Raw genomic sequence first — 14,573 nt, 5'->3', positions numbered from 1 at the left:
ATGCGCTCGATAACACCAAAATACGACAGATTTGCAAATTTGGGGTTTAAGTCCTTCACACTTGATATGTGCATTACTTCAGCTACCACGGTGACACCACTATTCTGCATAGTACTTTTATCATCTTGTTCTTTGGTATAAAATGTGTATCCATTAATCGCGTATGCGCTATAAGAAAAAACATGGAAACTTGGACCATATGCTAAGCATCTCAACCTTTCTGTTATTGAAGCGGGATCTGAATAATACTTTGAATAAATATGATCCTTAAACCAAGGTATAAAACATCGATTGTGCTCTCGTACTATCCAATTTTCATTTCTATTGGGATTTAAACCTCGGAGAACATCCTTGTGAATTTCAACATACGGCTCAACCTCATTCTCATTGTGCAGAACATACAAATGCACTTGATCCCGTTCGACCCTTGATACTGCCACGATTTTATTTCCAATTAGATTTTTTCCTTCTTTCTTTTCGACAAGCTGAGACTTGGGGAGTCCGATTGACTGAACATTAGACAAATATTCAGTACAAAACTCAATTGCTTCTTCAACAATGTATCTTTCAACCATACAACCTTCTGGTCGACTTCGGTTCTTCACGTACCCTTTTAATATTTTCATATAACGTTCAACAGGGTACATCCATCTCATATAAGCTGGTCCACACAATTGTGTCTCTTTCACAAGATGAACAACTAGATGTACCATTATGTCAAAAAATGATGGAGGAAAAAACATTTCAAGCTCACACAAAGTAATAACGATTTCTTTTTGCAACATTGGTAAGATCGCAGGATTGATCACCTTACTGCAAATTGACTTGAAGAAAGAACACAACTTAGTTATAAAGCTTCTTACTTTTTCTGGAAGAATAGAACGTATACCTATTGGGAGAAAATGTTCCATTATAACATGACAATCATGGGTCTTTAAACTCTTTAACTTGAGGTCTTTCATAGACACAAGTCTTCTAATATCTGAAGAGTACCCTTCTGGAACTTTAACTTCACTTAGAAACTTACACAATGTTTTTTTCTCCTTTCTAGATAGAGTATAAGCAGCAGGCGGTAGATATGTTCGTTTTCCTTTCTTCAAGGGTCCTAATTCAGTTCTTATTCCCATCGCTATCAAGTCCTTTCTTGCCTTAAGGCCATCCTTAGACTTTCCTTGTATATTGAGTAACGTGCCAATAACACTTTCAAATACATTTTTTTCAATATGCATAACATCAAGAAAATGTCTCACATACAAGGACTTCCAATACGGCAATTCAAAAAAAACTGACCTCTTCTTCCACCCACTTTTGACAAGTGTGTGGGCAAAAGGCTTGCCAAACTGAGTATCCAAATCTTTCACCTTTTCAAAAATTTGATCACCCGTCAATATAGGTGGAGCTCTGCCTTGTTCTGTCTCTCCATTGAACCCCTTTCTCCATCCACGGTAGTGATGATTTGAATTTAAGAATCTCCGATGACCGAGAAAGACATTCTTCTGACCAAACTCCAAGCGCTTCCAATCTGTTTTATCTTCACAAATAGGACACGCACATTGACCTTTTATGCTATACCCTGATAGATTTCCGTATGCTGGAAAATCATTAATTGTGCCAAACAACATCGCCCTCAAGTTGAAACTTTCTTTCCTATATCCATCATAAACCTCCACACCGTGTGGGTTCATTCCATCAGTAGATAATGCCAAGCGAAGGTTTCTTGATTTTTCTCCAAATTCAGGATAATCATTATCAATTTTAAACCACTGTGGTGAATCTGCCGGATGTCGATACTTTCCATCTATAATTCTTTCATCTGCATGCCAGGTCAAGTGTCTTGAATCGGTTTCACTACGAAACATGCGTCTAAATCTCGGAATAACAGGAAAATACCACAAGACCTTTGCTGGAGACAACTTGTTCTTATATCGCGAGACACCGCATTTAGGACACTCATTTAACGATGCATACTCATTTCGAAACAAAACGCAATCGTTTGGACATGCATGTATCTTATCATAGCTCATGCCAATAGAGCACAACATCTTTTTGGTCCCATATGTTCGATTGGGAAGAACATTATCCTCAGGAAGCATATCTTTCAAAAGGGCTAATAACTCTGTGAAACTTTTATCCGACCACCCATTGCCCGCCTTTAAGTTGTACAACTTTAATACCGCAGACAATCTTGTGAATTTAGTGCAACCATCATACAAAGGTTTCTCTGCATCACTTACCAACCTCTCAAACATTTCGGGACAATCCTTAAGATCTCCTTCAAGTGCTTCTGCAATCTCTTCAACTCGATCACAATCGTATGTATCTGCGCCACTATAGTTTGAGGCATAGGTCGTACTATCCCCTGGTTCAACATTCTCGTTACTTTTCTCACCATGCAAATTCCAACATGTATAACTTCGATCAATTCCATGCCTCATTAGATGCGATGTCAACTGAACTGCGTCAACCCGTTTCCCATAACAACAACCCAAGCAAGGACATATCATTCTACTGGGGTCTTCGGCGTGCGCAACGACAAACTTAACGAATTCTAATACCCCATTCTCGTACTCTCTCGACAATCGATTGGAAGACATCCATGTATTATCCATTACTAATTAGAATAAACAAAAAACAATTTCAGAAGAGTTCAAACACATTCGGACCTAGGTTTCTAATGATACTGGTGTTGACACAAAATCAGATATTCATAGGTCGTATAACCCTAACTACTGGGTAATGTAGTCCCATTGCATGCGCTATCAAATTTAAAATGACTATGAATATTGAAACTTTACAGGTTGAAACAAACGTAGCATAGACAACAATAACATAAAACTGAAATGGGGCAAAGCTAAAACAAAGCAAGAAATAGGGCAAAGCTAAAACGAAACAAACGTACCTTTGGTGCCAGAAGGAGGAAACGTCGTAGATCTAACAGAGGTAGAAGGAGAACGCCTTAGAACCCTAACGTGAAAAAGAACGAAAATAACAGAGAGTGAAATAACAAAACGCGCAGTATGTTATAATTTTAATGTTTACTAAAGGGGACCTTAGAGGGCGCTTGTGGAAAAAAAGCGCCCTCTAAGGTGCGCTGTCTATTGCTCCTTATTTTTTCGCTTCACTTTAGACAGCGCTTTTGTAATAAAGCGCCCTCTAAAGTGCGCTGTTGTACATGGACTTAGAGAGCGCTTTCTTAGAAGCGCCCTCTAAGGGTATCCTTAGAGGGCGCTTTCATAAACGCGCCCTCTATTGTTGTCCCTCCTTATTTCCTCATTATTTTTTCGCTTCACTTTAGAGGGCGCTTTTGTAATAAAGCGCCCTCTAAAGTGCGCTGTTGTACATGGACTTAGAGAGCGCTTCCTTAGAAGCGCCCTCTAAGGGTATCCTTAGAGGGCGCTTTCATAAACGCGCCCTCTATTGTTGTCCCTCCATTTCCTCATTATTTTTTTGCTTCACTTTAGAGGGAGCTTTGTTACAAAAGCGCTCTCTAAAGTGCGATGTTGTACATGGACTTAGAGAGCGCTTTCTTAGAAGCGCCCTCTAAGGGTATCCTTAGAGGGCGCTTTCGTAAACGCGCCCTTTATTGGTGTCCCTCCATTTCCTCATTATTTTTTTGCTTCACTTTAGAGGGCGCTTTGTTTCAAAAGCGCCCTCTAAAGTGCGCTGTCTATTCCTCCTTATTTTTCTCTTCACTTTAGAATGCGCTTCTTTAAGAAAGCGCCCTCTAAGGTGCGCTGTCTATTCCAGTTTTTGGCGTAGTGAATCCGGTTATCCGAGCGGAAGCTGGGAGCCCTTTAAAGTCAATTTTTCCAACCAAACCCACTTTTTAACTAAGTAACAGAATCTAATTTCAAGAAAAAGGTTTTCACTACCTTCGCAAAATGCGCCAGGCACGCGAGAGCGGACAATATAATTTAGAGAGTAAAACTCGGTTCAGAATACGCGAGAGCGGCGATTCCTTTTTAATTCATTCTTTTTTAAGGAAGAAAATATTGCCTTGTTAGTAGTTCTACTTAGGAATAATTAAAGTATTATTAATTGATGAGAGCCACATTCCAGTATTACATTTTCGAATTTATTCAAGTTTATTATTTTCACTTTGTTGTTCTTATTCCAACCCTTTTGCGATCGCCTTAGATAAACATCATAGCAATAAAAAGCCATAGATTGACCATTAGGTCTGTGTGGGTTCCACAACCTTTTATATTACTCCGATACACTACGTATACTTACGAAAAACACCCATCACCTTGTTAGTAGGCTAATGTTGTAGTTGTTCTGTGCGTTTAGTCTGGTTGGTTCAATGATATTTGTTGCAAATTTGTTGCTATATTTAGCAATGCATTTATGTATATTTGTTTGGTTAAATTAGACGTGGTCAAATCAAATTTAAATGGATATTTAAATTTGAATTAAAAATAAATCATATCTTTTATCAGAAGCTTTTGTGAAACAAATAAAAATAGAATCTCCTATAATTTTGGACGAGATAAAAAAACTTATGCCCATTAGAAAAATCTCAAAAGAAGCATCGTTATTTAAAGAGACTCAATTTTAACTTTGAAAAGGAAGAACACATATTGAATAAATCTTCAAATTTCAACAACAACAACATGAAAAACAATAACAACAATGACAACAACAACTAACATTTCTAAGTTACATGCTTGGTGAAATCACTTACATATAAAAAAATGTGATGAAGAAGACAAAGACAATGGTGAAAGAAGCTTCTCTTTGAGTTTCCTTTCCTTACTTCATTTGAGTTTCAAACACGTTTATGGAAAAGATGAAGTTTTGAAACTCATTAAAGAAGAAGTCATATTTTTCGAGTTTCTTTCACATGATAAATGAATTTTCGAGTTGTTTCGTGAAGAAGATGAAGTTTCGATGGATAAAATGAATATTCGATTTAGGATTTGTTTGATTTCGAATAAGAAATGAAAATAACGTTCTTTTAAAAAAAATCTCTCTATTATAGAAATATTAATGTGTTTGAATTTTTTCCTTGCTTGAGTAGTTAAACCAAAGTAATGGGTAATACTTTACCTATCGGTTGTCACTCCAACGGATAGAATATGACGCCATAATTTTAATTAAAAATAATAAAGGGATTTTCCATCGGTTAGGTGGCTCAACCGAGGGAATATGTGTCTACGTACTTTACCTATCCATTGTCATCCTAACCGATGCAATAGGCTCGCATCTTTAAATAAAAAAAGAAAAGAAAAAGGTGTTAAGTGAAATATTTTTTTTATCGGTTGTCAGCTCAACTAAAAGAATAGATAGTATTTTTAAAATAAAAAGTGTAGTTAATGCAAATCGAAAGCATGTCCCTTTGAAAAATTTCCCTATCGGTTGTTAGCGCAACCCAAGGAATAGGTAGTCTTTTTAAAAGAAAAAAGTTAAAAAAATGACGCGCTTATGGTTTACACATCGGTCAGATATTGATCGAGATGAAAACTTCTTTATAAATCTATTATTTATTGTAATTATATATGTATATTTAGAATAAATTAATGCATATTTTAAAATTAGATAAAGTGTCAGTGTCATTTTAAAAACCTCGACAGAGGGAAGTGTAATTTTTCGTAGTTTTAATGGTCAGATTCACTATTTGTCTACCCTATGAAAGTTATACTACATGACGTGCCACCATTTCATAAATCTTGTGTTACAAATTGATATAATTTATATTTAATTTATGGTAGATGACAAGAACTCGTTTATATGTGTTAAGAAATGTGTATTTAAATTAAACATGCAAGTTTAATTTCAGCGACTGCTATTTAATTTACTGAAATATAATTACGACATGTCTAACCTAATCGATCACTGATGTAACACTACTCCAGTGAGTGAAGCAACAGCTGCATCTAATGTTGCCTTAATAGAAGGATCCTTTATTATAGCTGCAATCACATCATCCATTAATGGAACGTTTTTCTCTGATGGTATCATGACATTTGAAAGCTTAGAAGATAAACACAACCCCTCTTGAGATTGATGAGTGTAGTACTGGTTTGCAGAAATAGGTGTTGGGGATTTGAAAAAGTTAGTGGAGGGTTGGGTTAAGTCCAATGTTACAGTGGGACATGATGATGCATATGAACAGAAAGTAGACAAGCCTGTGAAGGTAGAAGAAATACTAGATGAAGATGATGATGATGGTGATGATGATGATGATGTTGATGATGGAGAGAAGAGGCATGGATTTGAGAAAGTGTTTCCATATAAACTAGTGGTTGAACCAGAAAGAAACATGCTTAATGCTGCTGATGTTGTGTTTGCTGTCAACCTGGCTTCTGGTGGAAGTGAATGATTATGATTTCCTTCATATGTTGCGATGAAAACTGTCTCATCTACATTGCATCTTTGAACCTGTTACAAAATAATTGTATATATTATGGTGAAGACTAGCTTGAGATATCAATATGTATTTTATACAGCACCATGAAAGAGTTTACGTCACAGATTTATATGATGGTAGAGTGTGAATGTCAACTTTTTTCAAAATGTTACACAAAATATAATGTGTTGAAAGACACTAAAATCCAAGAAAAAATAAAAATTGAGAAAATTGAGACTTTTTCTATGGCAAGATCTAATACATAAACAAATAATTACCAAAACACATCTAGAGGTAAAACCAACTTCAAACGCATACAACTAAAGTTATTATACCTCGCACTAAACGGGAGTATCATAGGTCACAAAAATATGATACACCGGTTCTTGAAAAGAACCATAAAACAAACAACTAGAACTACCTACATCAGCAATAGCTATATGCCAAAAACGACAATGTTTTATCTATAATAACCAGCAAGAGAAAACAATCAATTTAGAAGGTTCCTAGCTCTTTCAAACCTGAGCTAGAATTTGAAGCTACTCTAGCAAAAAGCTTCTAGAACTCGATAACATTGTATAAATGGATTCAGAATAACTTGGAACACAATATCAACCACTTAAATCATGCAACCAAGACCATCCATCAAAGAAAAAGGACAACCAAATGATTTTAACGAGAGAAATAAAGTGAGGGCTAGCTTCCCCTCTTAACCAAACAAGTGTTTTTTTAGGTTAGATCTCATTTAAAAGTTTGAAAAGCCCAAAGGTCCAAGAGGTCCATGTTCTCTGCTACCCATTCGTACTAGACGAAGATGAAACATAACCTTAGTTACAAGAAACCAACTCTTTTTCTCTCACTAAATTCATTTCTTAATTTTAACCATCATGCATTACACCACAACACCAAAAAAATCACATTTCTTCTTTTTGAACCACTCAAAAAAATGTCTTTAGAGTTGGGAGATATGCTTCCAAACTTGAACAAACACATTCATATGAAATAGGAAACTAGTATATTATTGAGGACATGGTTAAAAAAGAGAGATTCTCCCTCAAGGCTAACATACATGTTCCTTCTAGAATCAATTTTACTCTTCAGAACAAAATAGTCGGGTCCCATATACATATCCTTTAAGGATTTTTTTCCCAACATAGATACCTAAGTATTTAAAAGGAATTAATCCAACCTTACGATATTGAAAGTTTCAATACATCCATCAAAAAGATTCGTCGACATTGACCCTTATAATATTACTATTTTCAATAGGGAGATGAAAACACGAGATATGTTTAAAACACCTAAGAATAAACTTAGTCGCCCATATATTCTCCAACCTCACCCTTTATATAAAGAGAGTACCATCTACATATTGAAGATGAGAAAAAACAAGACCCAAGTTTTCTATTACGAACACGAAGAAAATACTACAATTATGCTTGGGACATTGTGTATTTTCCAATGAATGTCAAACCGATAGGTTGCAAATGGATTTTCAAGATCAAATTTTAGGAGATGACTAAGTAGAAAGATTTGAAGCAAGGCTACTAGCCAAAGGTTATAACCAAATTGAAAGTTGGATTACTTTGACACTTATTCCCTTATGGAAAAATTAACAACCGATAGATTGGTCATTATTCTCACATCCATCAATAGTTGGTTCATACACTATCTAGATGTCAATAATGCTTTTATCCATGGTGAACTTTGTGAAGATGTTTACATACTCATCCCTCCAGGTGTCGAAATTTCCAAAACAAACCAAGTGTGCAAGCTCATAAAATCCCTATATGGCCTTAAGCAAGCTAGTAGGAAATGGCATGAAAAACTCGCATTCACTCTCCTTGATAATGATTACATTCAAGACAATATTGATAACTCATTATTCACTAAGAAAATTGCAACATCATTCACCCTTTTATTGGTTTATGTAAATGACATAATCATAATCATTGTCGTTAATTCATTGGAGGAGTTTTACAATATCAAAGTAGTCCTACACAACTAATGCAAAATCAAAAACCTTGGTCATTCAAATACTTCCTTGGTTTGGAAGTTGCTCACCCCAAGAAAGGATTTTCCATATGTTAGAGAAAATATTGTCCAAATTTTCTATCTGGCACAAGTCTCATTGGATGTAAATCCGTTACCACACATGGACACTCTTCCATCGTACTTATCCATGACAATGGCCTTGCGCACAATGATATACATGTTATAGAAGACTAATTGGTCATTTGCTTTACCTAATTACAACAAGACCTGACATCACCTTTATCACCTAACAACTAACATAATTCCTTAACAAATATTCCAAAATTCTCTTTAATTCAGCCGCAAGAGTCCTTAGATATTTGAAGCAATGTTCTACTCGCGGTTTGGTCTTCCCACGAGATTCTTCCTTTTCCTCTCATTGGAGTTGCACACGCAACCTGGGTTGGATGTGTAGAAAATAAAAGATCTACCTCAGACCAATGATTTTTTAGGAAAATCCTTGATTTCATAGCGCACAAAGAAATATCTAACTCTATCGAGGTCTTCTTTTGAAGTTGAATATTGTGTTGTAGTTGCTGCTACTTAAGAAATACAATGGCTTGTCCACGTACTTGATGAAATCAAGATTACTTCCACAAAGCTATATGTTGTATATTGTGACAATTTGAGTGCAATTCACATAATTGCCAAACATGTGCTTCATAAATGCACCAAGCACCTATAAATTGATTGTCATCTTATTCAAGAAAAAAATACCAAAATGGACTACTCAAATTGCCACCCGTGTCTTCCAAGGATCAAGTAGCTAATTTTGCCACTAAAGCTATGTTTGGCATGACTTTTTTTTGAGGTTATAACTTATAGCTTATAAGCTCATAGGACAATAAAAGATCGGTTTGATAACGAGTCTTTTCATCCCGGGTTTATATTTATTTTACTAGTTTATAACTTATTTTCTAGATGCTATTTTAAATAGTGTTTTAATTTATAGGTTATGGCCTATCACTTTTTCTTTCACTTTTATCCTTATTAATTTAATTAAAACCCAATTTTACCCTCTAGAATTTAAATATCTTAAATTTACATATTAATTAATAAATGTTCTTTTATGCCATTTCACATTTATCAACTAGTTGAACCACTAATTTTACCGAAAACTTCAATTTAATTTATCAACTATCAGTCATCAACCATCAATTATAAACTATAAACTATTGGTCATCTGCGATAATCCATTAGTTTATCAACCAACCACTATTTTTATCGAACAAAGTCTTAATATCTCCTTCCTCGACCATTTCAACTTCTTCTATCCAAGTTAGGAATGACCAATATCTATTCTCCAACTTATATTGGGGTTATCACACAATGAAGAAGAAAAGAAGTTACAAATTAGTTAGACCAAAACTAGCATGTTATGAGACCTTTCCAAATAAGGCAAGCTAGTTAGTTTCTTGGTATATAAACTTTTAAGAAAGGGGTAGAATATGGAACCTACTTCAGCTATAAGTAGTATTTGTAAGGGTTATTTTCAATCTAATTAAAACAATTTGATAGATTCAAGCGAGGCCTTTGATACGAGGAGGACGACCTTCAAACGATGAAGACAGAAAATAGACAAAAACAAGTATGGTGGCATTGTCAGCTACAACCATAACCTAACATAAGCAACAATTCTTCCCAAAAAGTGTTGAAAAATAACAACATCATGTACTTTTGACTCCATATAATGAAATAAATGTCGATATAAAATGGAATTACCTGCTTACGAACCGGACATGGTGTTGTTTCTCTTTCTCCCATGTTGCAACGATAGTAGGCCCTGGGACATGGATTAACCTTTGATGTCTTTTGTCCATACTTTCTCCATCTACACCCATCACTCATCTGACAATCAAATTACTTTATAGTTTATATACAAATATGCATAAAATGATATATTGATGTACGATGTTAACAAAATGAAAGATACATATATACATACCAATGAGAAATTTGATGGTGCCCTAATGGACACTCTACCTTTTTTTCTGCAAGAAGCTAACTCAGATGAACGATCCTCCTCTATTATTTGTTTATTGATTTTATTAGATGATGGAAACAGTTCTTGCTGCTGTTGTTGCTGCATGATTTCTATGAATTGAGTGTGAAGAATTGCATAGTGTTGAGTTACTTCATTTAACATAGATCTTAATATCTGATTCTCCTTCTTCACCTCCTCTACCTTACTTTCCAGCCATCGTAACTGAATTAAGTCCACTCACAAAAAAAATGATGGTTAGGTTAGGAACATCAAATTATCAATCCAAAATTCACTAGCGTGGTCATATCAAAGCTCTACATGGACTGACCCAACATAGACAATGTTTGCATCTAGCGTGACTCAAACCTGAGACCGTGAATCACACTCTCAGGTCTCAAGTCTCAAGCCTTCACCACGAAACAAACTTTGGATAGCAGATAATTAAAATATCATCATGAAAAGTTACTGACTTTGAGTATGGGGATAGACTGCTCTTGATTCTGGTGAAGCTCTTCTGAGTTATTATTATTATTCAAACTCAAACTCAGATCACTGCATCCTATTCCTACCTGCACAATTATTCAAAATCAATATAATATCTATGCAGATATATTACAGATCCGTCTTCTAAATTTTTCTCTTGGCTATAATTTACAAACAAAAAAGAAAGAATCAAAGTTATGAAGTAAATATATAGGTAGATCGACACAAAAGGTGAAGTGTTAGTTAGCTATATGATAGTTACATGAATGGAATGAACTCACAGTATATTTATCATATAGCATTTCTTCAACTTGTCGCAAATTTTTCAGTCCAACTTTTGCTTCCATTGTTGTAGCTAGCAACAGCATATGAATGATGGATGCAGCCTTCCTAAAGAACAATATAAAGAGTGCACAACAAGACTTTATTGCATTAGTCTTACAAAGTGTGTATATATATATATATATATATATATATATATATATATATATATATATATATATATATTGAATTATTTTATAGTTAAGCAATAGTGTCACTAGAGTTCTTTATTTTGTTTTGACTTTGTGTCAATAGAGTACAAGACTATAGCGCTTTTGTAACATTTAAAATTATAAGAAATTATTTTCATTTTATAGAGAAATATCTCGTGAACATATACCTTTTTTTTTAATTCTAATTAAAAAGTTGAGAGCGATGAAATTCTAGTAATTGGCGTTTACTATGATATCTCTAATTTGTGTTGCAGGTTGAGCCATGCATCAATTGTCTTGTGATATGATATAAAAAGCTATTCATTCATCTTTTAAGTCAACCATAGAAGCTGCTACCGTCCAACTGCACTATGGACTAACAAAATCAAGGTTAGACTTCATTCATTTCCTTTCATCAAGTGGAAAGGACAATTAAGGGAAAAAGACATGCTAAATGTTTTATTAAAGTTTTTTGAAGTCTCGTGTCTAAAAGAGAAAAGATTTATAGAAAAAACTTTTAATTATATATTTTATTAATTTAATTGACATTATTAACTATAATTTAAATTTTGTGGGGGTCCTAAGTCATTTCGATTCAATAAATGTTGATTTTTTTATCTGTTTTTTCGAGTTGATTCGGACTAGTTCCTAATTTATTGGTTGGAAAGTTGTTGTCATAAAAAAAGAAGTTTAAAATTCTCAAAAATGTTTTGAAATCATGGGTTGCTTCCTTAAGGGACGATGTGAGCTTTTGTGATGCAAGAGTTGAGAATGTTTGGCCTCCGATAGGGAAATTGACTCTAGGAAGAAGGTCTCTTCGGATCTCTGATCCCTGCTCTTAAGGTAAAGGATGTCTAATTTTTTCAAAAATCTAGAGTTAAGTGGCTTAAGGAGGGTGATGTCAACACTAATTGCTTTCATGCTTGTAATAATAGCAGATCTAGAAGGAATGCAATCTTAACTCTAAAGGTATGGGATTCTTAGGTTGAGGGGGGCTCTGAGATCCCTCATGAGGTGGTTAATTACTTTTCCGTCATTTTAGAGAACCTCTTTTTTATCAGTCTAGGTTGGATGAGGTCTTTTTCGTTCTCTCTCAAAGGAGGATTGCGCCACTCTTACTTCTCCTTTCTTCCTCATTGAGATTAGTTGAGTTATTTCTCTGTGTGATGTTAATAAGAGTTATGGCCATGATGGTTTCAATTTCTCCTTTAATAAGAGGTTTTGGTCCCTCTATAGGGATGATGTTGGAATTATGTTTGATTGGTTTCATTGGTTTGCTTTTCTTCCCCAATGTTTCCCTCCATTTTTGTTACCTTGATTCTAAAGGTCGAATCACCTTCTTGATTGGGGACTTTTGGCCTATTTCCTTGCTAGTGTGTCTTTATAAGCTTCTTTCTAAAGTCTTGGTGGGTAGGCTTTTGGCTGTTATTGATAAATTTATTTCTCCTAACCATTCAGTCTTTCTTAAAGGTAGGTTTCTAGTTAATGGGATGGTTGCTGTGAATGAGTTGCTGGACCTAGCTAAAAAGAGTAAAAAATCTTGTCTTATTTTTAAAGTGAATTTTGAGAAAGCCTATGATTCGGTCGGTTGCTTCTATCGCACCGCGAAAAATACCTGAGTGCATCGCACGCTTGAAGATACAACAAAGTCGTCACCGAACTTTATTTATTTCAAAAGGAAAGAGAAAATATCGATAAAACTCAAGGAGAATAGAAAAAGGGTAATGAATTTGGTTATGCAAGGGGAAGACATTAACATCCCTCATATCCGTTGTACTCAACGAGAACCATTTTGCTTGTTCTTTGCTCAGATGAGTGTTATTATCTAAAGGTTACTTGCGAAAGGGAAAAAAATAAGTTCTAAATTAGTGTGATCTCCAAGGATTCGAACCCTCGTGCCTACGTATCCTCATAGTGCAATAAGGAAATCAGAGCTCCGTAGTTTGTTTTAGAAAATACATATTTGCTGGTTGCTTTTAAAGAACAATTATAATCGTATCCTAGAAGTGTGTAGACGTTAGCTGATTTGATCCTAGTTCGGATGCTATAAGCTTTTAGTTTGACCGATAAGGAATAAATTATAACAGTTCTTTTATGAAAAGAAAGAAAATTGTTTCGAAAATGTTTGACTGATATAAGAAAAAGAAAGAGTTGATTGAATTACATTAAAAGGAACGAAATTGCTTGAATAGAAAGTGTTGTTTGAATTGTAAAAGAGTTGTGAACTAAGGAAAGGTCTATCTAAGAATGGGACTAATAAGATAGACATCAAAGGAAAATAGGGTTTTCCAAGGCATGAGACTAATAAGGAAAACATGAAATAGTATGTCTAAGCATGGGACTAACAAGACAGACAAAGAAGGGAAGAGGTTTGCCAAAGCATGGGACTAACATGACAAACTTGCATGAAGGGGGCTTGCCAAAGCATGAGACTAACAAGGCTAGTGTAAAGGAGTTTGTCTAAGCATAGGAGTAACAAGGCAGGCGAAGAATGGAAGAGGTTCGCCAAAGCATGGGACTAACATGGAAAAATTGCATGAGGAGACTTGCCAAAACATGAGACTAACAAGGCAAGCAATGAAGGAGTTCGTCTAAGCATGGGACTAACAAGGAAGACGAAGAAGGAAAGAGGTTTGCTAAAGCATGACACTAACATGGCAAACTTGCATGAGGAGACTTGCCAAAGCATGGGACTAACAAGGCAAGCAATGAAGGAGTCTATCCAAGCATGAGATTAATAAGGCAGACGAAGAAGGGAAGAGGTTTTCCAAAGCATGAGACTAAGATGGCAAACTTGCATGAAGGGATCTTGCCAAAGCATGGGACTAATAAGGTAAGTGTGAAGGAGTATGTCTAAGCATGGGACTGACAAGGAAGACGAAGAAGGGAAGATGTTTGCCAAAGCATGTATGAAAAGGGGTTTGCCTAATCACGAGGTCTGACAAGGAAAACATGCATGAAAAAGGGGACTGCCTAAGCACGAGCTTTGACAAAGCAAACATTCATGAAAAATGGGTTTGTCTAAGAACGATCTTTGACAAGGCAAACATGCATGAAAAGGGGGTTTTCCTAAGCACGAGGTCTGACAAGGTAAACATGCATGAATAAGTGGTTTGCTTACGCACGAGGTCTGATAAGGAAATCATGCATGAGAAATTGTTTGCCTAAGCACGAGAGGTTTGACAAAGAAAACATGCATGAGAAATGGTTTACCTAAGCACGAGAGGTCTGACAAGGCAAACATGCATGA

General features: G+C 35.3%; 1 protein-coding gene across 1 annotated transcript; it reads right to left on the bottom strand.

The window, feature by feature from the left end:
• Positions 1-5,684: 5,684 nt before the first annotated feature.
• Positions 5,685-11,284, bottom strand: LOC127138760 (probable WRKY transcription factor 47). Its single transcript, XM_051065271.1, has 5 exons — positions 11,132-11,284; positions 10,838-10,936; positions 10,329-10,589; positions 10,106-10,231; positions 5,685-6,381 (listed from the first exon to the last, which is right to left on the bottom strand). The coding sequence occupies exons 1-5, from the start codon at positions 11,216-11,218 to the stop codon at positions 5,833-5,835; spliced, it is 1,122 nt and encodes a 373-aa protein (XP_050921228.1). The 5' UTR covers positions 11,219-11,284; the 3' UTR covers positions 5,685-5,832.
• Positions 11,285-14,573: the final 3,289 nt, after the last annotated feature.

This window comes from Lathyrus oleraceus, chromosome 4 (genome assembly GCF_024323335.1).
Source record: "Lathyrus oleraceus cultivar Zhongwan6 chromosome 4, CAAS_Psat_ZW6_1.0, whole genome shotgun sequence".
Lineage (NCBI taxonomy): Eukaryota > Viridiplantae > Streptophyta > Magnoliopsida > Fabales > Fabaceae > Lathyrus > Lathyrus oleraceus.
This window is presented reverse-complemented; position numbering and strand designations above follow the sequence as displayed.

Excerpts from the sequence above, each read along its gene's own strand:
- LOC127138760 (XM_051065271.1), bottom strand. The coding sequence starts at position 11,218 with ATGCTGTTGCTAGCTACAACAATGGAAGCAAAAGTTGGACTGAAAAAT. Across the intron at positions 10,590-10,837 it reads AGTCTATCCCCATACTCAAA|TTACGATGGCTGGAAAGTAA; the intron begins GTCAGTAACTTT and ends GACTTAATTCAG. Across the intron at positions 6,382-10,105 it reads CATGTCCGGTTCGTAAGCAG|GTTCAAAGATGCAATGTAGA; the intron begins GTAATTCCATTT and ends ATTTTGTAACAG.